The 24,660-nt window shown below is 45.3% G+C and overlaps 2 protein-coding genes across 2 annotated transcripts in view; both read right to left on the bottom strand.

Moving 5' to 3' along the window:
* Nucleotides 1-9,531, bottom strand: part of LOC144934271 (uncharacterized) — a 42,584-nt gene extending 33,053 nt beyond the window's left edge. The window contains exons 1-3 of the mRNA XM_078859951.1: nt 9,459-9,531; nt 7,590-7,799; nt 2,805-2,879 (exon numbers count right to left, since the gene is read on the bottom strand). Coding sequence (XP_078716077.1) covers nt 2,805-2,879; nt 7,590-7,799; nt 9,459-9,531 — 358 coding nt within the window. The remainder of the gene's footprint in view (nt 1-2,804; nt 2,880-7,589; nt 7,800-9,458) is intronic.
* Nucleotides 9,532-12,817: 3,286 nt separating this feature from the next.
* On the bottom strand, nt 12,818-24,124 carry DCTN4 (dynactin subunit 4). Its single transcript, XM_078859621.1, has 14 exons — nt 23,949-24,124; nt 22,247-22,317; nt 21,904-22,082; nt 20,460-20,503; nt 20,197-20,304; nt 19,082-19,102; nt 18,724-18,797; nt 18,496-18,608; nt 17,963-18,072; nt 17,697-17,770; nt 17,178-17,232; nt 16,269-16,376; nt 15,308-15,405; nt 12,818-13,837 (listed from the first exon to the last, which is right to left on the bottom strand). The coding sequence occupies exons 1-14, from the start codon at nt 24,081-24,083 to the stop codon at nt 13,615-13,617; spliced, it is 1,413 nt and encodes a 470-aa protein (XP_078715747.1). The 5' UTR covers nt 24,084-24,124; the 3' UTR covers nt 12,818-13,614.
* Between the last annotated feature and the right edge of the window lie 536 nt (nt 24,125-24,660).

Raw genomic sequence — 24,660 nt, 5'->3', positions numbered from 1 at the left:
GGAGGCACCTTTCATGCTTTGTCGAGGTATCATAGGACAAGTAAAATGTTTTAAATAATGCTGCCACAAATCTTCAGGTTGGCATGACTACGGTCACAGTCAACGGTATTGACCGCGATGACCTCCTAACACCTGCCCTTGCGTTCCTCCAGTCACCAGGAGGAGCGGCCTCTTGGATTGGAAGCACTCGTATTCCGGGGTTTACATGTCCACCTGCATATATTAGTCCACCTTTCTGATAGACTGGAGGCGATGGGTACTGTAACAAGTGGCAACGATGGTGTGCCGCATGTGTAAGTATCTTGCATACCAATCATGTGTCCACATTTCCTTCATTGCCCCCCCCTCCCCCCGCTATGATGTGTGTCCGACCTATTTTACAGAGTCATGATGTGGCTGTATTTAGACACTACTGTATATGAAACCAAACGATATTGCGTGGCAGATATCGGCCTTGCTGTGGGCAATGAGGATGATTCCGTTGAACACGTAGACTTTCGCGACCAATGTTATGAATAATAAAGGTTTTTAGGTTAGATCGCGTAAGTATAAATGTGTCGTAACCATCCACCACCCGACACTGCCAATCAGTAAGGGATTTGTCACGTAAACAAAACGCCAATTAGTTACTGCTTCAGCCCACCGGTGTGTTGTAGAGTAAATCCACGACATTAACAATTTGAGTTCCGTGACGTTTCGCTGGTATTTACATCCAGCATCATCGGGCGATTTGCCCGATGGTGAGTCATACACACAGGATGATTGCGATCGGTTCCTGACAGACGGCACTCGCTGAGGTCTTGGTTCAAGATTGGAGTCCTCGTAATGGGCAGTGGACCAGCCCTGAAGCTTTGTTGGACACTTAGTCGGCATGGAACACTCATTGATTTTAAAGTCGATTCTTCACTCACAATACATCCATCGGATTATGAGCGTAAGACTCGCTTTTACACGATGCAAGTTATAAACAAGTGCTCGATACATTTTAGGTGAATGGAGTATCACTCTACAAATGGGACAAACGATGATAAAAATAAACAACGTTAAAACATCATGGGACCTCCTTTGCCAGTACCAAATATACTAATAGGGGTCTCCCCCTTTTTTCTGGCAACAAAAACTGACACCTTTTGCAAGGAATCATGCTTACATTAACCACAATACTTGCAGTCAAATACAAACAAAAAACTATACTGGTGTTCGACCAGATGACGCCAAAAGGCGCCTTTTGGCGTCATCTGGTCGAACACCATATGAGACTAGGCTCTAAAGAAAGCTGTCTCTGGTGTGGACCAATCAGTTTCAAAGACAATACATAAATTATCAGAGTATTGTTTTTTGTTTGCATTTGACTGCAAGTATTGTGGTTAATGTAAGCATGATTCCTTGCAAAAGGTGTCAGTTTTTGTTGCCAGAAAAAAGGGGAAAAACCCTATTAGTAACGCTAAAACAGAACCAACCTGGATATGACTGAAATTTAATACGCCACTCCAATTCATTTAAATTGCGGTATCTATACAAAGTGCATGTGCACGTAGAGAGTCTAACGTAACATCATCTCAATGTGCTGAACAAACGATGGGGATGTAAGGAAGATACACATCACGGTGAGCAGGTGAAAGAGGGGCGAAACGGTCACTAATAATCATCATCATCATCAGTGTCTCACTCTGTGGAATGCAGCTGGCTTCGGGTTTCAGATTGGGGTGGTGGTGGCGGGAGAAGAAAGGAGAACGCGAACGACTATGCCTGGCTGGGATTTGAAGTCTCGTAAAACCTATGGATGGGAGTCATTCCTGATGCTTTATCAGCTGAGTCATACACACAGATTTACACCTGAAATGTAGGTAGGGGGGGGTGACGTTTGGATGACTCAGGCGGGAGGCTGGCGTTTTGAACTAGACAAGCCCGACAGGCATCGAGTCTTTAAAGTGCCCTTTCTATTGTTCACTTTCACAGGTCCGCGAGAAAGCACGTGGGACACGCACACACGGGACACACACACACACACTCACCCATCACTCGACTCGTCACAAGCAAACGCTCCCATTCCCTCCAGCCAGACATAAACAAGAAATCCTCCGTGTACGCGACGTGGAATTGTGAAACTCGCCGGCCCTAAACGTCGCAATGATGATTCATGGTGCTTCGAGCGATGTTATTGAGGGCTGCTTTGGGATGCGACCGCCGTGAAGGTGTTCGCGGTTGTGTTTTACAGCTGTCCGATGTGCTCTGTCGGGTTTCCCTCGACATTGTAGCCGCTCAATATTCTTGCCTGAGAGAGCTCCGAGGCACGTCCAGCGAAACGTCGGACATCATGCCAAACCGGGCGCAGTGCAGCCCCAAGAACGCATCTGGGCGCTGTACTGTAAAGCGGTGAGCTTCGCCTATTTCTCTGGCGGCCCTCATCAGTGTGAGGGCCGCCACACATTTGAACCCATTGGGGGCTTGCGATGAAGAACGCCGATGTCTATGGGTCATGGTTAGACGCGTGCTTAACATCAACTGACTCTCTTCTTGGTTCTTTCGGTAAAGTCACGCAAAAGGGAAGCAATAAAATAATAAAAATAAAACAATTAAATAATTCTCACGACGTTTCGGCCACAACGCAAGCAGCCGTCCTCAGGTGAAGACCAGGTCTGTCGGGGAGACAGCGTCTGAATGATTTATTTTATTATGTTTTATTTTTTTATTATTTTATTGCTTCCTTTCTGCGTGACTTTACCGAAAGAACCAAGAAGATGAATCCCTGCAGTCACGAAAGCTTTAAATCGAAAAATCAACTGACCCTAATGAACAATTGCCTTCGAGCAGCGTGCACTTCGCTAGAGGCCCCGTGTACACCCGTGGGTGACCCGGTGTGCCCGTCTTGCACACATCTGCTCGCAAACGGTGACCTTATTGATCCAACGACGTAACAAGATGTTAAAAGTCTTGTGTAAGGTCGTGCAAGAACCGGTAAACATGGGAACCAAAGACGCCATGCTGTTTGACCTAATCCTAGGGCAGCATCCTAGGGCTAATCTAATTATCTATACCTCTTATGGTATATTTACTCTATTAATTACATCTTTAATGCAGAACATACATGCTTTGTGTTATCGCTGTACCCTGCCAGTTAATATTCGTACTCGTTTTGTGGAAGCCGAGCTGGTGGGTTAAACTATACATTCCGCATTCCTATGGTGGGAACTTGTATATCCATATAACGGCCACTTTTTTTTAATTGCTGTACTAATTTCATCCGTCAAAGTTGGATGAGGTTAGCTGCATCTCTTTTTACCAATCCACACTGACGAGCGTGGCGAAGTATGGTCAAACAACACCCCCCCCCCCCCCAAGACGGGGCACAGCGTGGCGAGGCCCTCATCCGGCTGTCGATTGACAACAGAGGACTGTGCAAGTGGACAGGAGACTGAAAATATTCGTGATTTGTATCCATTTACACCCAGCAAAAACAGGGAACGTTGGGCCAAAGTTGGTCCAGCGGTTCCAACCAACCATTGCCGACGTTGGCCCAACGTCGGCATTGCCCCTACTTGGGGTACGGGGGGCCTACTCTCGAGTGAACGCGTGCGACGCACACCCCACGCACTCGGTGGGGTAGACGTGCCCAGAAAGCGAATTTGGACGCCGTTATCCCCGGACACCAACAAGCGAGAGTCGCGGCTTAGCTCTGCTTATTCAGCGCGCCCGCACGCGCTACCTGAACCAGATCCCGGGCCCCCGTTAGGTCGACTCGGCCTCAAATGAGTACCTGGTGCGGTGCGTAAACATCGCCACTGGGGAGGCAAAGGCGATCGGGCGTGGTGCTGGCCACTCATCCCCTCCTTGTACCGTTTTGGCCTTCACAGGAGTGCTGCTCGCTAACCGCACTTGCCCCGACAGTCTGTCAAGGCTATACGGGGGGTCTTTGTCTTTGGTGTGTGCATTGCACGCTGCTGCCGATGCTGCTGCCTGGCGCCGGCAGCGGCATTTGAATCGCCCTTGCACGGGGCCCATTCAACTGGGCCTAAGATCTCAAAGTCATTGCTCACTCAACCATGCGTGTCTCTGTGTGTGTCTGTGTGTGTGAGAGAGAGAGAGCAATGTAGATGTCTGCTGAAGAATCTCCTAACAATGCGAACGCAGAGGAGGGGTTTGGGGGGTAGATTCAAAATCAGCAGGATGACATCACCGCACCCATTGGGGTTGCGAATTTGGAATTTGGGATGCATTAATGACGCTCTGACTAATAGCCCACGGTGGGTATAGGGGCAGTAGCTTTCTCTATGCAGTGAGTGAGTGTGTGTACAGGGTGATAGTAAGGAGCGGTAGTGTAGTGGTTAGCGCGCTGCGCTACTAACCCGACAATCCGGGTTCGATTTTCGCTCACGGCCAATGCCGGTTACGATGATCTGAACCGGCCTCGCCTAGGTCGACTGAGCCTGAAATGAGTACCTGGTTGGACGTGTAAAAACATTTCCGCTCAGGAGACAAAGGCGGCCGGGCGTGGTACTGGCCACCCACCCCCTCGTGTGCCGTGCCGGCCTTCATAGGTGCTCGCTAACAGCACTTGCCCCAACAGTCTGTTAAGGCTACCCGGGGTCGTCTTTGTCTTTCGTGAGAAAGAGAGCTACGGTCTGCTGAAGAATCTCCTAACATCTTCTTGGTTCTTTCGGTAAAGTCACGTAGAAGGGAAATAATAAAATCATAAAAATAAAACATAATACATTTTATAATAAAATAATGCAAATAAAACATAATAAATGTTTTTTTGTTTAATTTTTATTATTTTATTATTTCCCTTCTACGTGACTTTACCGAAAGAACAAAGAAGATGAATCCCTGCAGTCACGAAATAAGCTTTAAATCGAAATCTCCTAACAATGAAGGCGGAGGAGGGGAGAAGACAGCGGTACATCCAAAATCAGCAGGATGACATCACCGTTGGGGTTGCTCATTTGGAATTTAGGATGAATTAATGACGCTCTGAATAGTAGCCTCATCCATGGACATAGGAGCAAGTGTAGCTTTGCTGCTTGTGGGGTGTGTGATATGTGTGTGTGTGTCGAGGGTGATTGTGTTGCCTAGGCGACTGCATAGTGATGATGGGGCGTTAACTCGGGGCGGCGTTTTTCGCGAGCATTTCGCAATGAGCAATTCTCGACATTTGCATTTCGAAATGGTCAAAGTGAAGCAACGTGGAGAGGACAAATAATTAAATAAGGAATAATAGCGCAGTGTACCCGCGTGTGAACGACGGGCTGAGTGTGTGTACGTAACGTGGGGAGCGGTGGTGTAGTGGTTAGCGCTACGAACCCGGCGACTCGAGTTCGATTCCCGCTCAAGGCCACCAACACTGCTGACGATTTATCTGAACGGTTCCTGGGTCATCCCCTAGGTTGACTTGTCCTCCAAATGTGTACCTGGTGTGGTGTGTAATCATTACCACTGGGGAGACAAAGGCGGTCGGGCGTGATGCTGGCCACCCACCCCGGCCTTCATAGGTGCTCGCTAACAGCACTTGCCCCAACAATCTGTATAAGGCTATACGGGGCATCTTTGTCTTGTGTATGTAATGTGACGTTGTTCATATCGGCGAATCGTGTTGGTGACGCTGTTGCTACTCCGATGGCAGCGAAGCACAAATGACACAACACCTCGACACATTTGATCATAACATTTTGAGTGTGGCTTTTTAAATATTGTTAGGCGACGTTTCGGGCAATGGCCCTTCACAGCACACGGAGAGATATCTAGCTTGGTCCGGTTAACGGAAGGAGACAATGAAAATCACAAGTTAATTAAAATTGGACGTCAAACCGCAGCTGTCTTTGTCATTCTGGTGAACATTAGCAGATTGGTCCAATTGCTCGTTCCATCTGTAGACAATGTATACATATATACACGTGTGTGTGTGTGTGTATATATGTACAGCCAGCAGGTTTATTACATAGATGGCTTCTAAGTGTGCCATTTTGAAAGCACTGTATTGCAGCATTTAAGTCAAATTCAAATGCACTAATGACCGAAACGCCACATTTTACGAGCGGAAAGGTCATTGTAAAACACAAACGCATCTAATCGGCGTGCAGATGAACAATGCAAACCATCATCCGCTGACCATACCAACCCGATGAAATAAAAAATGATGATGATATATTTTCATAATATTAATAATAATAATAACAACAACCATGCAACAGGTGAATTTGAACCACCACCAGTGGAGAACTGCGTGTATCATTGCATATACCTCGTGCATCTAATGACGGCCTCCAATTACAGCGGCAGCTCGAAAAATCGTCGTCACCGTTCGCACTAACGCCTCTGTTAAAACCCGGAGCACGCAGTGCTGTGTGGAAGCGAGCGCTTCGGGTGATGAGCCTTCTTCAGAGGAAACAAATGACCCATAATCGTATACAATTTTTTTGTTTTACCTGCGTGTGTAATACGGTGTGGTTAAAGCATCTCCAGGCTCAGCCTTACGAGATCCGGACGGGGCATGGATACACGTCCACGCATGTGCGCAACCTCTAAGCTGACGACAACATAATCATCATCATCATCATTCTGCGAGCTCTCGCCTGGCGATATGTAACCACGTGCATTTACATCCACGCTTTGCAATCGATGCTCTGAAAACGCAGATGCGGCTGCTTCAGTAAGTCTGCTGCTCATGATTCCTTACACATTTGTTGCAGTTGACCCTTTGCTGTGTTCTATTTGATTCTTACACGGCTCTCCTTTAAACAAAAAAAAATGACTTTCATCGGGTCTCAAATGGCACCAAGTATAATAATGTTGCGCAGAGATAAGCTGCTGCCGGTCCAACGCGCACGCATCACAATGCAGTAGACGCACCGACCAATGGGCGTGCGGATTATAAAGTGCGTGTGCATTGCTGATAAACGAATAACCACACACACACAAAGATCCGCCGTATAGCTTCTAAACAGGCTGTTGGGGAAAGTGCTGTTAGCGATGACCTGTTATTACAGCGGGGTATGGGAGGTCGTGATGTGGCCAGAACCACGCCCAGTCGCCTTGATAGACTCGGTTACGGGTGTTTGCACAGCAGGTACTAAATTAAAGGTCGAGTCGACCTAGGGGAAGTCCCTCCGTAACCGGTCCGGATATCACTCGCCACTGACGTTCGCCGTGAGGAAGGGAAATACGAACTCGGGCTCGCCGGGGGGTATCGTGGCGCAGCGTGAAAACCTCTGCGCCACCTCTCCCCCCCCCACCCACCCACAAAGACAAAGCTCCCCCGTATAGCCTTAACACACATTTGGGGCAAGTGCTGTTAGCGAGCACGTATGAAGGCCAGAACGGCATATAATGGTGGGGGGGGGGGGGGGGTAACGTAGCCAGCACCGCACCAGGGCGCATTCGTCTCCCCAGTGGCAATGCTCGCATAGTCGCACCAGCTACTCAACTGAGGCTGGGTCGACCTGGCGGAGACCCACGACCGGTTCAAAGAATTCTGAATCGCCGCCGGTATTGGCCGTGAGCAGAGGAATCCAAGCGCGCTGTCGCTGGATTCGCAACGCAGCGCGCTAAACGCCGCCACGCCACCGCTCCCGGCCCCGTCGTAAACAACTCACCTTGTGAGCTCGCAGCTTCGAGCGCAGTCGCCACCTGCGCTAGGAAGCAGCAAGCGAGGCTCAGAGCCGTCATCCGCATCGCGTGCAGCGGCGGAGGCATCGGCGGCGGCATCAGCGGCGGCGGCGGCGGCTGCAGGGAGGGATGGTCGCGTTGCCGCATGCAGTGCCAAGTCGCACGGCCGCGTCCGGCTCTCGGGGGACTCTCGAAGACTGAGAGCGAGCGAGCGGGGGGCGAGAGAGAGAGAGAGGAGGCGAGCGAGAGAGCGAGCGAGGGAGAAGAGAGCTTCTTCTCTCTTCACACGCGCGTGCACGCGGACGGCTCCGCTCTCGTGCGCACGCGGTGTCCCCGTGCCGTGCGTCCCACGGAGGATGTCGCCTCTCGAAGTAGCCTCATTCCTCCCACGCAGCTCCACCGTGCGCGTGGTGCGGACATCAATTTATTATCGCTGGGAAGGAGGGTGGTGGGTGTGTTCCCCCCCCCCCCCCCAGTCACTCGTTAAATTCACTTTTTTTTCGAGTCATTTATTATTTAGCTTCCTTAGGCTACAAAACCCCTCCCCTCCCCAGCGCGCGCGTGGGTGTGGTGGTGGTGGTAGTGGGGTGGATGTGCGCGCGTGTCGGTGCGTGTGTCTGTGTGATGCGTGATCTCGCTTGAGAGCGGTGGTGTAGTGGTTAGCGCGCTGCGCTACGAACCCCGGGCGGCCAGGATCTGATATCCCAGTGACAATTATCTGAACCGGCCCTGGGCCTCCCCTAGATCGACTCGACCTCACATCATCGCCACTGGGGAGACGAAGGCGGTCGTGCGTGGTGCTGGCCACCAACCCCCCCCCCTCGGGTGCCATGCCGGCCTTTTTAATAAATGCTCGATAACAGCACTTGCCCCATTTAAAGTTTGTCAAGGCTGTACGGGGCAGCGGTGAGGTTTCCGCTTGGGTCACTCAACAATCATCGCCTCCACTCACGAGATCCTAAGACTCGTCACGATTCGGGGTTAAACCTGACGGGAGCGATGAGGTTCAACATTCTCCTGCTATGTTGTTATCCGCAACATTTCAACGTGTCTCCGATTCTCCGGAATGTAGGACGCACCCCAGAGGTGCACAAGTACAATTTAACAAAACAAAAAAAACTAACTCGACACACTCGTCAGCAACACTCGCTGGCTTTAAAAGAAAAACATATATAATAGGCGACGTTTCGGGCAATGGACCTTCTTCATAGCGCACACACACCTGTCGGATTACAAGATGCAACACCGACGTTTGTTTTGAAACGAGTGGGGAATGCGCGCCTTGTTAGGCACTAAGTAATCGGTGCGAGGCTTTATCCACTATCGGACTTCGCTTCACGGGAGGCAAATTACTCGGTTCACCAATCTTTTTTTTTTCATTAATTTTGACCTACGTGACTTTACCGAAAAAACCTAAGAAGACAATCTTATTTTAGCTATAAGTGTTCCGCACCAGACGTGCAGCAACGTGTGATTATTACTTCAGGCCGATTTTGCCCCGTTGGTGAAACAACTTCATTTCCGATTCGTATTTTTTGCAGGGGTCCATGATGTTTAAAAATAAAAACGTACAATATGGGTTTTCGGATTTGTTCAATTATCCTTAACCCTTACAATGTGTGCCAAACGTCAACTCTCCAGCCGTTACCCAAGCGCCATTATAATTGATATCACCCAGTCGCGATCGTCTGCGTTCCACCCAGAAAAGCCATTATTCATCCAGGATCGCTTCGCTTCTTCGAGAGGTTCCCACATCGGCTATCCCACCGTCTCCGCCTGTGCGTCATCGTTCCCCGCGCGTGGCAACACTTCTTCACTCGCGCTCCTCTTACACAGGTGGTTTGTCTACAACCTACCTTCTGTACCGCCACTTGCACGGGCGTCCTTTGCGGGTGGCTGTTTTGTCGAGCATTTCCCACCGATTGTCATACCGCGCGTACTCTTCTTTTTTTCTTGGCCGAAACGTTGTAACCTTGGCGTATTATGTGCATTCCATTTGCGTAGGGACAGAGGTGGTGTCTTGCCCCCCCTCCTCCTCCCCCCCCCGCCCGGGTGGCCAAAGCTACGAGCTGGGGGGGGGGGCTTTGTAAACCACCACGAGAGATGTTTTCAACAACGGTGTAAAAGAACAAACTTATTCAAAAGCGGTTAAATTAAATTTTTTTTGTTTTATGTTATTCTAATTTAGAGCGGTAACGTTTGGCTCCTGCAAACTGCGCACTGCATGTATGTTTATAATGTTGTTATCATAGTGTAGTCAGGTAGACAAGCAGAGCTGTAGTGGCTGTATGTTGCAAGTAGGGAGGAGCTCCCCTACAGCGTTAAATGCTCGAGACCGTGAGCGGCAATGATGTGATCGATGCAAGAAGAGCCCCGATGCACAGGTGAGGTGCGACCGTGATGAGACGAATCAAATATTGGGGCCCCACCTGACCGCTAGCCGCACCCCCTGAACTGATGATGTCGTTACGCTACTGCATGTGCGTCACATGGGGGAAACAACCCCCTCGTCTTACGTCTGTCGCCATTTTGACACTTAAATGAGAACACCACCCGAGTTCACAAACGTGCTATTATCCCAACGCGCACGGTACCCACGCGTTTGTTTTGTGTGGGAAGAGTACCCGGAGAAAACTCACGCACACGAGGGGACAACGCTCAACGGGTTCACCGTCCAATTGCTGTCGAAACAATTCCTGACCGCAACGTAACCCCCTACAGCCACTTGCGGCCGTTTCATTCACCGCAGTATTAACCCAACCACAGACGGATGCATATACACACACAGGGCTTGTAAATTGAGCCCAAGCGAGATGCCCTTTGCATCCTCCTCAATGCCACTGTACCGCAGTTCCTATGTCCCTAGGCACGTGTATGAATAGAAAGTACACTGGGTAGCTCGAATCCCATGTCCCTAGGCACGTGTGTGAATAGTGAATACCACCCTGGGTAGCTCGAAAACTTGGGAGGAGCGATGCCAGGACAGCAGAAACGGTGAGAGGGGGTGGCCGGAATATGAACGACAGTTCAAACCCCCCCCCGCCACGCCAATGATTAACTAATAAAAAAATATGTATCAATTCTATTCTATGGCCCACACACGTTACGTAAAACAAATTCGAGGTATCTTTGGTAGGGACACAACAGGAAAACACAGAAGAGTGAGTGTATTTTTGTTTTCCTGGTACAGATATTGAAGATAGACCGGAATCAAAACGATGAAAATTGAGAGGCAGAGGAGTCGGGCGTGCTTTAGGAAAGATAAACGTGACCATGATGAAAAGTAAACGCACCAATGTGCCTAAAGAAACAAGTGTTTTTAATCAGCGCGTGCTTCCTGATAGGGGCATATGGTTCACTCAGAAATACGGTCGTTATCGATATATAACCAAGTGCGCAAAAATGCGTGGGTAGATGCATGCTTGTAATTCCACGGACACAGAAGAGGAACACACAGACGAGAACATACGCAGGTTAATATTGTTTAAACTGTTAATAAAAAGTTAGTGGACTTAGATCGGACAGAAGCTAAATCCAAAAGGGGTGAAGCGGTGGAAGTTGTTTGTGCACTGCCCATTAAACTACGTGACCCGATTTCTATTTTCTGCCATGGCCACAACACCAGTGGCCAGTGATATCCTAGTCGGCCCTGGGCCTCCTGACTTCACCAACTGACACTGGCACTCCGGGGTCAAACATCAACAAATTAAGATTAAACATCAAGTTCCCCACGATCGACACGACATGAATCATCCAGCAGTGTATTAAAAAGGGGCTAAAAATTCTAACCCGATAAGCGTCAGTCGAGGCCAAAACACTAAACTCAATCCTGAAAAGTCCCCCTTTTTATAAGGGGGTGTCCAGCAATACATACAAAGTACAATGAACGTTAAACCCATGTATATCCCCTTTTATAAATGAGATGCCAACATAGATATATTTAATGTTTGTATAGATGGAATTAATCACTTTTGGAAAAACTGTTGTGCCACTTTTCAGGAAGCCCAGAACGAGGGAGGCCTCTATTCGTTCATCCGCCACGACATGCTCATATCGTCTTTAGTCAACTCGAGCCGATTGCGATTTGGACAAAAATACTTCACAGCCTGGCTTAAATTCCCATAATTCAGGTCAAGGGGATTTACTTCACAAAACATACCAAAGATTTCATAAATGGGAATCTCTAATTTTAGATTTAACATTTAATCTTGACTGCAATGTAGTGTTAATCTTTAGCTTGAAATTGGCATAATTACTTGAGAAATTTGGAGAATCGTATAAACGCCACATTTCAGCCAACTCAAGTTGACCGTCAACTCGAAAGTGCATGCCAAACTCGAGGGGGCTGTCCTTGGAAAACTAGGTTTTTCTTAACTCATCCTCTTTTTGTTTGCCACTGCAACACTATTTCAAGACTTTAAATACACAACTGTTGAGCTCATGCTTTTATTATGCATTTGAAACAAAACCGCATTGACGCCCCGCTGTGCACAAAGCTCGCTGCATCCATGCTTTGGTGTGAACCGCTCAGTGCTCGCACTTATATAACACTCAACTTATTTTAATGCCTAAATTGTACTTTTTTGTGAACTCAATCCATTGGGGAAATTTACATTCAACTGTTTTACATAAGTTAATGTTTGTACTGCTGCTTCATATATAATCAGAGGCTTATGCATGTTAGTAAGTGTCTCATTAAATAGCTTATGTTTTGTGGGCATTTATTGTGGTTGAAGTTTTAATAGCAACTATACTTGTACGGCTGATTGCTTAGACCGTTCATTTAAGTGGCCCCTCCATTGGACAATTATCAAGCATTGATCCGTTATTAAAGTCACAGCATAATAACCAAAGGTACAATGCATCACTTTTCCATAATTTACAGTTATCTTCGAAACCGATCTTCACCGCTTACTACTCAGCATAATCATTGGCTAATCACAATGTGTAACGCGGGATGTTCTATGTCGGTGTTAATATCTTCTTAATTTACAAGTTTATAAACCGTGTAATATGTAAAGATAAATCATAACTGTGGTGAAATATAGACCGCAATTGTTAACACGAGTAGGGTCATATTCTTAGGTTTTTTCGGTAAAGTCACGTAGGTAAAACATCAAAATTAATGAAAATAAAATAAAAACAAAAATCACGACGTTTCGGAGACTTGTGTTGCCTCCGAAACGTCGTGATTTTTGTTTTTATTTTCATTAATTTTGATGTTTTACCTACGTGACTTTACCGAAAAAACCTAAGAATATGATTCCTTGCAGTCACGAAAGCTTCACATCTAGAACGAGTAGGGTCATTTTGAGTTGTCATTACGTGGCATGCGCTCGCCTACTCTAGTACATTGTCACAAAGAAGATCTTCAAGTCACTGTATAGCAGCGATTAGCAAACAACAGAGATGTAAAAGGAACCACATTATATGCTAATAAATTGCAAATGAAGTGCATGATCCAAGCTTAAAAAAACTATTTTGTTTTGCACAACTTAAATTAGGTAAACATTACACTGTTTAACACCTATACAAATGGTATTCCACCATGCTGTCTTTGCCCACCAAAAACAATTACATGTTTACGGTAATGTATCGTTCTGCTAAGGTCTGCTAACTTAAAATAAGGTGTTGCACTTTCAAAATGGTGCTCCATAGACTGCAAACAAGGAAAACTCGTAAAATAATCGATTGACCAACCCGCAAAATTGAGAAACACCTCACCTAAACGAGACTTCTCAGCTCACCAATGCTGCTTTCTGGATAACTATTCGTGTCGTACTTATTAAGGTGCATCTCAGAAGCTGCTTTGCACCAAATTGTCACCACAACTTTTGGAGGTTGGTGGGGAGGCATCTGCTGCTGATGCTAGCCTCCTCAAACATTTATAACCAGTGCTAGAGGAGCTCAGAACTCGACTCTGAAGTCGCCGGAGGAAGCAAGCCGGCCGCATGGGCAAAGACCACTACTCTAGAACACACGATCCAGCTCCGGGGGTGGGCGCGAGAGGGATCACGGCTGAGCAAGTGGCCCCAGGTTGAGCTCCACGTGGTGTGTGAGCCACACGGGCTCACTGGCACGCTCCACTTCGCCCTCCACGGGCTTGAGCAGCGTGGCCGCCGGGTTGCGGAAGTCGTGGCGGAGCTTGAAGGCGACGCGCACGTCGCCGCTCTCGAACAGCGGCTTGACGCGCACAAACAGGCCCAGCTTGTTGGCCTTGCGGAACACCACCACGCTGTGGGTCGGGGAGGGTCAGGTGGCCACGCACGATCAAAAGAAAAACGCAGGTGTGTGTCTGTGTGGGGAGCGGTAGTGTAGTGGGAATCAAACCAGGCCACCCGGGTTCGATTCCGGCTCACAGCCAACACCAGTGACGATTATCTGAACCGGTCATGGGCCTCCCCTAGGTCGACTAGGCCTCAAATGAATACCCTGGTGCGGTGTGTAAACATCGCCACTGGGGGAGGCAAAGGTGGCTGGGCGTGTAGTTGGCCACCCACCCCCTCGTGTGCCGTGCCGCCTTCGTAGGTGCTCGCTAACAGCACTTTCCCATAACAATCTGTTCAAGGTTTACGGGGGATCTTTCTCTTTGTATATATATACAAAACATTTGATGTTTGAGAAAACAAGGAAACTATTCCGGACGGCTTGGGACATTCCCCCCAATAATCTTAGGATCTTAAGCATTTTAAATATGGTCTGCTGTGACTTATGCATAAAGAATTCACATTTAAAATATACCGACATGCAGTATCGCCCGTAAATGTACACATGTGCACATCCACAACACGTGTGCATTTACACAACGCTCGTGTTAAATCATACGCTCAAATATACATATATATGCACATATACAATGTAGTGATGTGTACACACAAGGCGGTGTGAAAAGGTGGTGTGTTGCAGGGGAAATGTAAAAGACGATTGGGGCGACCAAAGGCAGGAAGTTCAGGCGAAAGGAACGAAATTGTCGACCAATCAGCACAGGTGGTACGCCAACGCAGATACCAACGATGATGCAACAAGTATCCCAAGTGATAATTGTTTTTTTACCCTTTTATGTGGCAACAAAACTGACACCTTTTTTACAAGGAGCCATGTTTGCATAGACCACAATACCTGCAGTCGTAATGCAAACAAAAAACACAACTCTGATAATGTATGCACTGTCCTTGAAGTTTATTGGTCCACACCCGAGACAGATGACGCCATCTGGTCCAACCCATGTGAGACTAGGCTCTAAGGAAAGCTGTCTCGGGTGCGGACCAATCAACTTCAAGGACAGTGCACACATTATCAGAGTTATGTTTTTTGTTTGCATTACGACTGCAGGTATTGTGGTCTATGCAAACATGACTCCTTGTAAAAAAGGTGTCAGTTTTGTTGCCAGATAAAAGGGTAAAAAAACAATTATCATATTTTTTTCTTCTGGCAATTGAGGTTCCAATGAAGTATCCCAAGTATTGTGAGACAAGCAAGCAATATTCCACCCTTTAGTTGCATAAAATGAGTAAGTGATTTTCGTGACTGCAGGGATTCATCTTCTTGGTTCTTTCGGTAAAGTCACGTAGAAGGGAAGTAATAAAACATAATATGTTTTATTATTTTTATTATTTTATTACTTCCCTTCTACGTGACTTTACCGAAAGAACCAAGAAGATGAGTAAGTGTATCGCATTAAAACCGACTGGCACTGGGCACCTACTCGGGGTCGTCTTTAAAATCCTGCGGGTCAGCGAGGTCATCGTACTCTGCAGCGGCGTCGCGAGGGGACAGAACCAGCTCCCCCTGGGGAAGCGTCGCCTGGAAACGCAAAGCACAGCTCTGTAACCTGCTCCCCGCCCACCCCCCCTCCCCGAATGGAAGGCAGCTCGCGTACACCACAGACGGTCGTGAAACGTACACCTATTTGTTTGGACAATTAGTCACGCAATAGCTTATTGATTTCTAAATGAAAATGAAAACTCGTTTGCTCAAGATAAATTCGCTGCATTTGCAACCAAGATTAAACAAAAATTGAGACGCATGCGGTTGGTTCAACAACAACAAATTTCAGGTTGAATTAAATGTGGAAACCACAATACATTTTCACACGCAACACAATACCAAAAAAGCAACTGGGCTAAAATAATGACGATTCATTGGCTTGTCCAAAGGGTGACTAATTATATACCCATCAAATAAGGTTGTTACTATAATAATATAAAACGAAACCAATTTGTTAAATGTAATGTAGATCATAATTTCTGGACACATTCAAATGTATAATTAGCCAGCTATGCACATAAACTGCAGATTAGTACCCACACAGCTTATGTATATTTGTAGTGCATGAAAAAAGATGTTCTTGTCTTAATACCCACTGAGGACATTATCTTGTCCACATAATAATGGCCAGGCCATTAACAGACATCAAACTCAAAAATTCAAAGCACAGAGTCAGCCTAGGCTTACAATAGCACCTGCGCCAAGTTGTATTTATAGTCACACACAGAACTGAATGTGCAACGAATCATTGGCTCGAATTGATATACGTATATAAAACAGGTTTTCGTACTAAAGCTCTTATGTTGTGTGAACCATTCATGTACAACCGAAGGATGTGACCGCGTTACCAAGCGAACACGAGCAATTCTAACGGACACGGAGTTTTGTTAAGGACGTACCTTGGCAGTGCTGAACAGGTCACACATGTCCCCCTCGGGGCAGGACAGGAGGGTGACGTGAGTGATGTTCTCCACGGGGTTAGTGAGCGTGAGCAGCACCTGGCTCTCCTGAAATGAAACGAGTTAAGGTAAGTAACACAGTCCACGGTATCATATTGAAAAATATCATCATCGGCCACGATCAATCTGTGACTGGATTGAGGTCTCCCCAAGTCATCGCCATCTTTCACGGTCTTGTGATGTAGACTAGCCGTAGTGTCAAGCCGCACCTTACCATAATAATAAAAAGTGGGCCGTTCCTGGCCCACCCCACCCTCTCAACCATTATATATACGGGATAGTATCTCTTGGAATCTCTCATTTATTTGATTACAGCTATCGTGCTGTGACGGTTCCACCTGAAGACGGAAGCTTGTGTTGCCTCCAAAACGTCGTGATTTTTATTTTATTTTTTATTTAACTTTTATTAATTTTGATTTTTTTACCTACGTGACTATACCGAAAAAAACCTAAGAATATGAATACTTGCAGTCACGAAAGCTTCAAATCTAGAATGTAACATTCTGTCTGGCTCATGCGTACAAGCCAATTTCATTACTCTATGCACAGGGTGGAAGTCATCTCAGGCATTTTGCTTCCTTTGGCTGCCAAACCATCGTAATTCCATCTGACGATGTATCCTGGGTCCAGGCTCACTTGTATACTCTGTGAAATGCATTGTGCAAGCTACCATATTGAGTATTTTCAATGATTATGTTCACTTCATGGAGGGCAATACATGCTATTACCCCTTACTATATACACACTCAAGTGATATTTGTCAAATACATAATTTACAGGAAGTACGGAAACCGTGTTTTGAACAGACAATGTTATTACTGTGCAGTGTTAACCGAGCTAAAAGGATACCTTTCGACAGCGCAATTTGGGTAAGGACATGATGCGAATTTCAGGCACGTAGAACCTGCAACAAATGAAGACAATAAAAATTAAGTGGGCTCTCGCCTAGTACACACAGCATCTATAAAATTAACCCGTAAAAACAAAGTTTTTCACTCTAAATCCTTTATATGCGTGGCGGCTAGAGTCCTCTCATCCTCTGGCTTGAGATGGCTGCCACCTATGGGTCAGATGATTGTCTGCTAGCATTAAGCAATTGGTAATTAAATATTAAAACATTTTCCCTAAACAGTGTAAAATTTTGGAAAAAAATTTCACGAAAATTAATTGTCATGCAAAACGAGTCTGTGTGGAAAATGTCAGCTCGATTGGATCACGGGAAGTGTGTTAAAAAACGACCGAAAGACTTGCACGGTCGTAAGCAAGCAAAAGCAAGCACGCAAGCACGCAAGCAAGCGAACTTAATATAAAGGATTTAAAAACGAGACGATGCATTTTATTTGCATACGAGCTGCATGCATTACTCACATGGCTACCAGCTGGATTTTAAACTTGACGGAGGTGGGGTTGAACTCTGGCTTGCTCAGGTTGTGTTCACACTTCTGCAGTGCAAGTATGAGAGAATGCCAAGTGGTTAGCGTGCTCATTTGGTGAGGACAAAACATAATGTTGAGGCAGTAACCATATTTGTACAATGAGAAGTGGTATAACCGTGTTCTGAAGCTCGAAGACCTCAGTTCTTGTCTTACATTTACTTTTGCCATAGGAGGTGAAAATAAGAAAAAGGTAATCACCCGACAACGGAGGGAGCGCTTGATAAGCAGGTGCTTGTGCCGAGGGTGGAGTTGAGAGGTGCTGTCCTGCTGAAACTCTGGCTGCATCAGGCGCTGTGGCAGGGTTGTCACTGCAAGGAAAAGGTCCCTTAAACATTACAGGAAAAAAACAAAGGCTGAACACATATTCTTGGTTCTTTCGGTAAAGTCACGTAGAAGGGAAATAATAAAATAATATATATTTTTTCTTTTAGTATTTCCCTTCTACGTGACTTTACCGAAAGAACAAAGAATATGAATCCCTACAGTCATGAAAGCTTTAAATCAAAAAGGCTGAACACGTATACTGTTTAGCCCAAATTCTTAAAAAAGAAAAGCAAAACGATGAACAATTTTTTATCAGGTTCTACCACTTCAAGCAATTCAGAATAATACTCTGTAGATGAAAAGCAAAACTCTCAAGAGTCCGTAAACTGGAAATGCATTAATCATGCTTATTTTGAACAATGTCATAAATTCTTACAGGCTACACATCCCATAGCCTTCACACTCACCATCCACAAGGTTGAGTGGCGCTGTGTAGTAATCTTCCGGCAAAGGTTCGATTTCCTCCACAGTAACAGCCGCTTCAATTTTGATATCCTTTTGGTCGTCTCCTTCCTTAAGCCTAACCACAAAATATTGAGAGTTAATACGTTCTTTAACAAAAAGTAGAACGCGGAAATTGGCGAGACGTGAGATTCGGGAAAATTGGAATGGGCAGCAGGAAAATGGCTACTTACATGAGCCCAGCGATTCCTGATTGAGGGTTAATGCTTCCTTGTTTTTTCAGCTTTGCCGCCAACCCATACTTTTCCTATAGAAAAAAAAATCTAATTAGTGTGTAAATAACAAAAGTTGAAGACTTAACACTTTAATACAAATGTATTTTAAAGCATGTTTCTGTAAAGCATTATATCGAGGTGTTTATAGTGCGGTTTGTTAACATTCCATTGCCACATGCGATGTGTATCAAAGTGCCATAATGTTCTTAAAATGTTAGGGGTTAAGCAGCACTTGAGTCCATGCAATAGTCTAAAGACTTGGTAAGGAATAATGAGATGTTAGTAAAGAGACACTTGTGTTAAACTTGGTACTCACCACACTGTGCATGGAATGCATCTGCAAGTCCCATGTGCATAAAAAAGGGGAATTGTGTTTGAAATGCTGGAGCCCACCACCATTTGCTTACAGTACGGCCTTTTTACCCATATGGGGCACACATCAAACATACCTCTATAAAATACATGAGGTTTGCAACAAGTATTTACGTGATAAACATACAATATTTTTACACTATCTCTCGTACTGTATAATTGCACTCACAATATGATTGCACTCACAATATATATACTTGTATATTGTACAATTATATTTTGTAAAATACACCAAATTAGGTATATGCATTTAGTTGACTATGTAAACAGGGTATGCGTGGGTCGACATGACATGCCCACTGATAAGAATTTAGCAGTTGGAAAAGTTGATAAATGAATCAGATGAGATGCACAGACCATATACAACCATATTTCAATTCCAAGGCCACATTACCTGGGTTAAAATCGATGACTTTATACAGGAAAGTAAAGTAAAACAAGTCTTGCTATGGCAACACAATATAAATGGTTAAACCCAATGAAGGCTTTACAATATAATTTTGAGCTGGCAATGGTGGCACACATCTGTAATTTAGCAGTTTGCAGGCAAGGTTTAGTGTATGATGTAGCTTTGTGAAACTGTCGTACCTGCTGGGCTGTGAGATGGCCAGGATATGTGTAGACTTGAACCCTACCCATCATCTAACCTAATTTTCTACCATGTAGAAACCACAATTAAAGATGAATTGTCCAAACATCCCACTGCATTACTGTTCTGAAAAAAAGGCTACAGACAGTAAGGTTTTCCTGGAAGAATACACGATCATCACACACAGCCTATTGCACACCAACTATATATTTATAAGCTTGCATATTTACTCACAGAGAAAGCAAGGGGTAGATAGTTGCGGCGTCGCACCAACTTCTTGCGGTCTCATCTAACCTAATTTTCTACCATGTAGAAACCACAATTAAAGATGAATTGTCCAAACATCCCACTGCATTACTGTTCTGAAAAAAAGGCTACAGACAGTAAGGTTTGCCTGGAAGAATACACGATCATCACACACAGCCTATTGCACACCAACTATATATTTACAAGCTTGCATATTTACTCACAGAGAAAGCAAGGGGTAGATAGTTGCGGCGTCGCACCAACTTCTTGCGGTCTCTCTCCAGCTTCTCCTTCTGAGCCAAATGGCGGTAATACTCCAGCAGCTTGTTAATCTGGTGGGGAAACAAACAACCTCGAATATGTAACAAAAGAAAGTAAATACATGTTCATCTACCGTTACAAGCAACTGTGCTGTAAATGTTTGGTGTGATTTATACCACTGTACATTTCTGTCAACAAATACAATATTAGAGATATGATACTTTACCCTTGGTGCGTGAGGGTTTTCTGGTTCCTGCCAACCTCCGCTTGCTGTAAACGGACAAAGAATGGCAAGACAGGCTTAAGAGTTTTAACGTACAAATAAGTTACATTTTTCAAGATTTTTGTTTCTAAAATCAATAGGATAAAGTACACAAAGATGTAGGTATAATTTCAAAAATGTTATGCTTCTCACAAAAGTACCTTATGTTTTTAAATAAATGCATTTATGACACGTCATGAGAAAAAAGATACGTAATAAATTTAATATAGCTAAAAGAGGTGGTATTTATGCCACACTAACAGCAGTGGAATGTTAATAATTCCGCTTTGAAAAAAAGTTGGTAACGTAACGTCCATGAATTAAAATAGATTTTCATTGAAGGATGATTGCCAAAAATCGACGCTTCTCAGAGATAAGCAGTCACTGCTGCCCCCTCGTGACACAAACAGCCATTGCATGCAGTAAGTCTTGGTAGTTAAATTATATATTTTTAAACAGCCAACAAGGGCCCCTCATTGGTGTCAAGTAATAATAAGTATAACCCGTAAAAACAAAGTTTTTCACTATAAATCCTTTATATGCGTGGCAGCGAACTTAATATAAAGGATTTAAAAATATATTCGCCTGTGGAGGACGCGGGGATCGATCCCGCGACCTTTGGCATGGGAAGCGAGGGCGCTACCAACTGCGCTACTCCGCAGTTGGTAGCGCCCTCGCTCTTACACTGTGACGTTCAGCCAAAGCCATGAATGAGTTCTATTTGAATATATGTAAAATACATTTTTTTTTGCCTAAAAAGTGTAACATTTTGGGAATTTTTTTTCACGAACATTAATTGTCTCGCACAACGAGTCTGTGTGGAAAATGTCAGCTCGATTGGATCACGGAAAGTGGGTTAAAAAACGACCGAAAGATTTGCACGGTCGTAAGCAAGCAAGCACGCAAGCAAGCAAGCAAGCACGCAAGCAAGCAAGCACGCAAGCAAGCAAGCAAGCAAGCGAACTTAATATAAAGGATTTAAAAATACATTTATTTTTAAGAAGTGAAACTCGTACTCTTTGGGTACAAAACTAAATAACCCTGCAGGAAGTGTAATTCGAAACTAACGGTAAACTCCATTTCCTGTAGGCTTGACAAAGTCTACATTTTGACATCAATGCATGCATGAATCACTTGTTTTACCATTAGTAAAATGAAAATAACTGGTCAACATTTTTAAAAACGCATGCGCACTTGAGGCTGTCAATTCCAAGATTCAGTAAATGATAAAGGAGAAATAAACTACACTTAAAATATTCCATCAAATTGCAACCACCCCTAATAAAAAAAAATGTAACATGAAAACAATGTATGGGTAAAAAAATGACAGTCGGCTGTTAGAAAGAAACAATTTCCATTTTGAAAAATTATTCCAGAGGTAAATGAGGGCAGGTACATCTCCACACACCAACAGCCTTGTCCGGCATGGCAGCATCACGCGAGGTCCAATGGCAGAAGCCACATGCCAGGTAGTAAGCTTTCTTGCTGACCATCTTTCCCGGATCATCCGGGTTGGGCACGGGAATGTTGGTGGCACGTGTGGACAGCGTGTGCGAGCAGCACGGGCAGTCTGAGCAGTTGGCGCATCTAGAAAATGGTGAAAACCAGGAATCACAGTTGTTTGTCGAAGTTGGACATTACTTGGGACATGTAATGTTAATATACAGCTTTAACACAACACACTGTTGTGATGACAAGACATTATTACACGCAAGTTATTTCAAACGCAAGAAAGACATGTGTTGCAGCACCTGTTTTTTTTCAGCTTGGCTTCAGCTGAAGGCATGTTTTCCAAACAGCTCGGACAATAATGAGAGTCCACCTATAGAAAGCAACAAAACGACAAAAAAAACACTTTTTTTGTACAGTATTCTAACAAAATGACCCATTGCTTTCTGTCGAAATAAAATTACCATACGAGACTGCACATTGTGGCAATAATAACAATGACTAATTTTATATATAAGCTTTCACGACCAATATTCTGATTGATAACTAGATTATTTTAGGTCAGACCATGTATGTATAATGCCAATTTTCAGCTATACCCTCTGCCACAAAACAGAGCCAATCAACTCAAGATGTCACGTGGGCAAAGATGTGAATTGATTAGAAGTTTTGTAAAAACCAGAATGTTGAAATGCAAGCAATCTTTTGTTAATTTACATTTATTACATTTATACAATTCTATACAATTCCACAAAGAACGTGGTAAAGGTTTAACCTTTTATGAAAATGATAATGCAAATACTGCCCTTCCGGACAATAGCGTAAACGTCAATGATGTAAATGGCGTGTCAATTACATTAAATCATGTTATTTAATACATGGTGGGACATGTCATCTTATCTATGCTTCACTGAGTGTTACAACTCTTATCAGGAGTGCGCAGATTCCACACTTAGGAGCACATAATAAGCTGTAAAAAAACACAATCACGAAAGGCTGTCAAAAGGCAAGTTGTAGAGCATTTCCCATCTGTGCCACGGTTTCCCAAGAACTAGCGGCAGATAATTAGGTGAATTAATGTGCAAATAAGAGACTATAGCCTTAACAGACTGTTGGGACAAGTGCTGTTATCGAGTTCCTATGAAGGCCGGCACGACACACGAGGGTGGCCAGCAGCACCATGCCCGGCCACCTTTGTCTCCCCAGTGGCGATGTTTACACACCACAGCAGGTACTCATTTGAGGTTGAGTCGACCGCAAGAAGGCCCAGGACCGGTTCAGATAATCGTCACTGATGTTGACCGTGAGTGGGAATCGAACTCGGTTCTGCAGGTTCGTAGCGCGCTAACCGCTGCACCACCGCTCCCCACATGAGAGAATACAAGCAGTGAATGACGTTCACGACTGGGCCTGTCACTCTTACGACGTGGGCATTGGATACCCAAAGAGTAGTCGATTCATTCGTACATTTCCCTGTCTGCCCTGTAGAATCAATCTGCAGCTTAAATTTTGATTTAAAGCTTTCGTGACTGCAGGGATTCATATTCTTGGTTCTTTTATTATTATTTTATTATTCTACGTGACTTTACTGAAAGAACCAAGAATATGAATCTGCAGATTGTTAACAAAAAGAGAAAGGATATTTTAAAGTAAACCGCTTCACTTTTCCAAGCCCCGAGATGCGATCGTGTGAGAACCGCTGAGACGCGGCGTTCTAAAACCACATTACATTGTATTGTCTAACAACGCATGCTACTCCTGTCACCGCCAAATCGTAATATGTAACCACTCAGTTACAATACAAACTACCTATCACTAGAGTAGTAAACTAACATCGATTTAAATACAAATAAACGACCCCGGTGGGCGTCACCGGTATCGCCTAGCGCAGTCCGCAGGCCGAGAGGCGCCTTACCCGGTAGGATCTTGTAGGCCAAATAGGGCGGGGGGGGGGTAGTCGTGAATGTAAACAATGATGACAACGGCTGCGAGTCCTCGGCTTACCTCGTGGGAGACGCATTCTAGCGACCTGAGCTCGTAGCAGTGGCGGCAGAAGTAGAGCTGCGAGAGCGGCGCCCTGATCCTCTTCACGCCATCCACCAGGTACAAGACTCGCTCGGGCTGAAGCAGGGACGCCATCTTCTGCGAGCGTGATGACGTCACCGCGCAACGGAATCGCGGTGGCGTCGCCACGTTCGGGGATGGGTGACGTCATCACGCTCGGGGAGAGATGAGGGGGGGGGAGACGGTGACGCCACCACGCTCGGGGAGATGTGACATCATCACGTACTGGGAGAGGTTGACGTCACCACGCTCGTAGAGAGGTGACGTCACAATGCTCGAAGGCAGGCGACGTCACCAGGCTTGGAGAGAGGCCCGGCTGAATCTTGGGAGTTCAAAAGAACTCGCAAACAGAGACCTTGTGAAAGACCCAACGCAGAAGGTCCCCCCTTGGATTTAATCTTCCACGAAGCTCGTGGTCCACCCTAAACAGCATCCAACGCACAAGCCGTGGCAGCAGATGCGGATTCCTGATGCACAGACAATGGAAAATAAAAAATTCCCAAGTAGTGGAGCGACTGTGGTCATCCAGAGCTAAGGCCGTAACAACGTGCACGACACCAATGCCATCCGACACCACACACACGGAAGGAGACATCGCAGCGATGATATACCACTAACTACTCCGCTGTCTTGTGACACGGTTACAAACACA

The sequence above is a fragment of the Lampetra fluviatilis genome, chromosome 9 (genome assembly GCF_964198595.1).
Source record: "Lampetra fluviatilis chromosome 9, kcLamFluv1.1, whole genome shotgun sequence".
NCBI classification, from domain to species: Eukaryota; Metazoa; Chordata; class Hyperoartia; order Petromyzontiformes; family Petromyzontidae; genus Lampetra; species Lampetra fluviatilis.
Note: the sequence above shows the minus strand (reverse complement) of the source record. Positions and strands in the feature narration are given on the sequence as shown.

Coding starts and splice junctions, on each gene's coding strand:
- DCTN4 (XM_078859621.1), bottom strand. CDS start 24,083: ATGGCGTCCCTGCTTCAGCCCGAGCGAGTCTTGTACCTGGTGGATGGC. Junction 19,103..20,196: donor ATCTACCCCTTGCTTTCTCT/GTGAGTAAATAT, acceptor TGGGACTTGCAG/ATGCATTCCATGCACAGTGT. Junction 18,609..18,723: donor TCAGGAATCGCTGGGCTCAT/GTAAGTAGCCAT, acceptor TTTTGTGGTTAG/GCTTAAGGAAGGAGACGACC.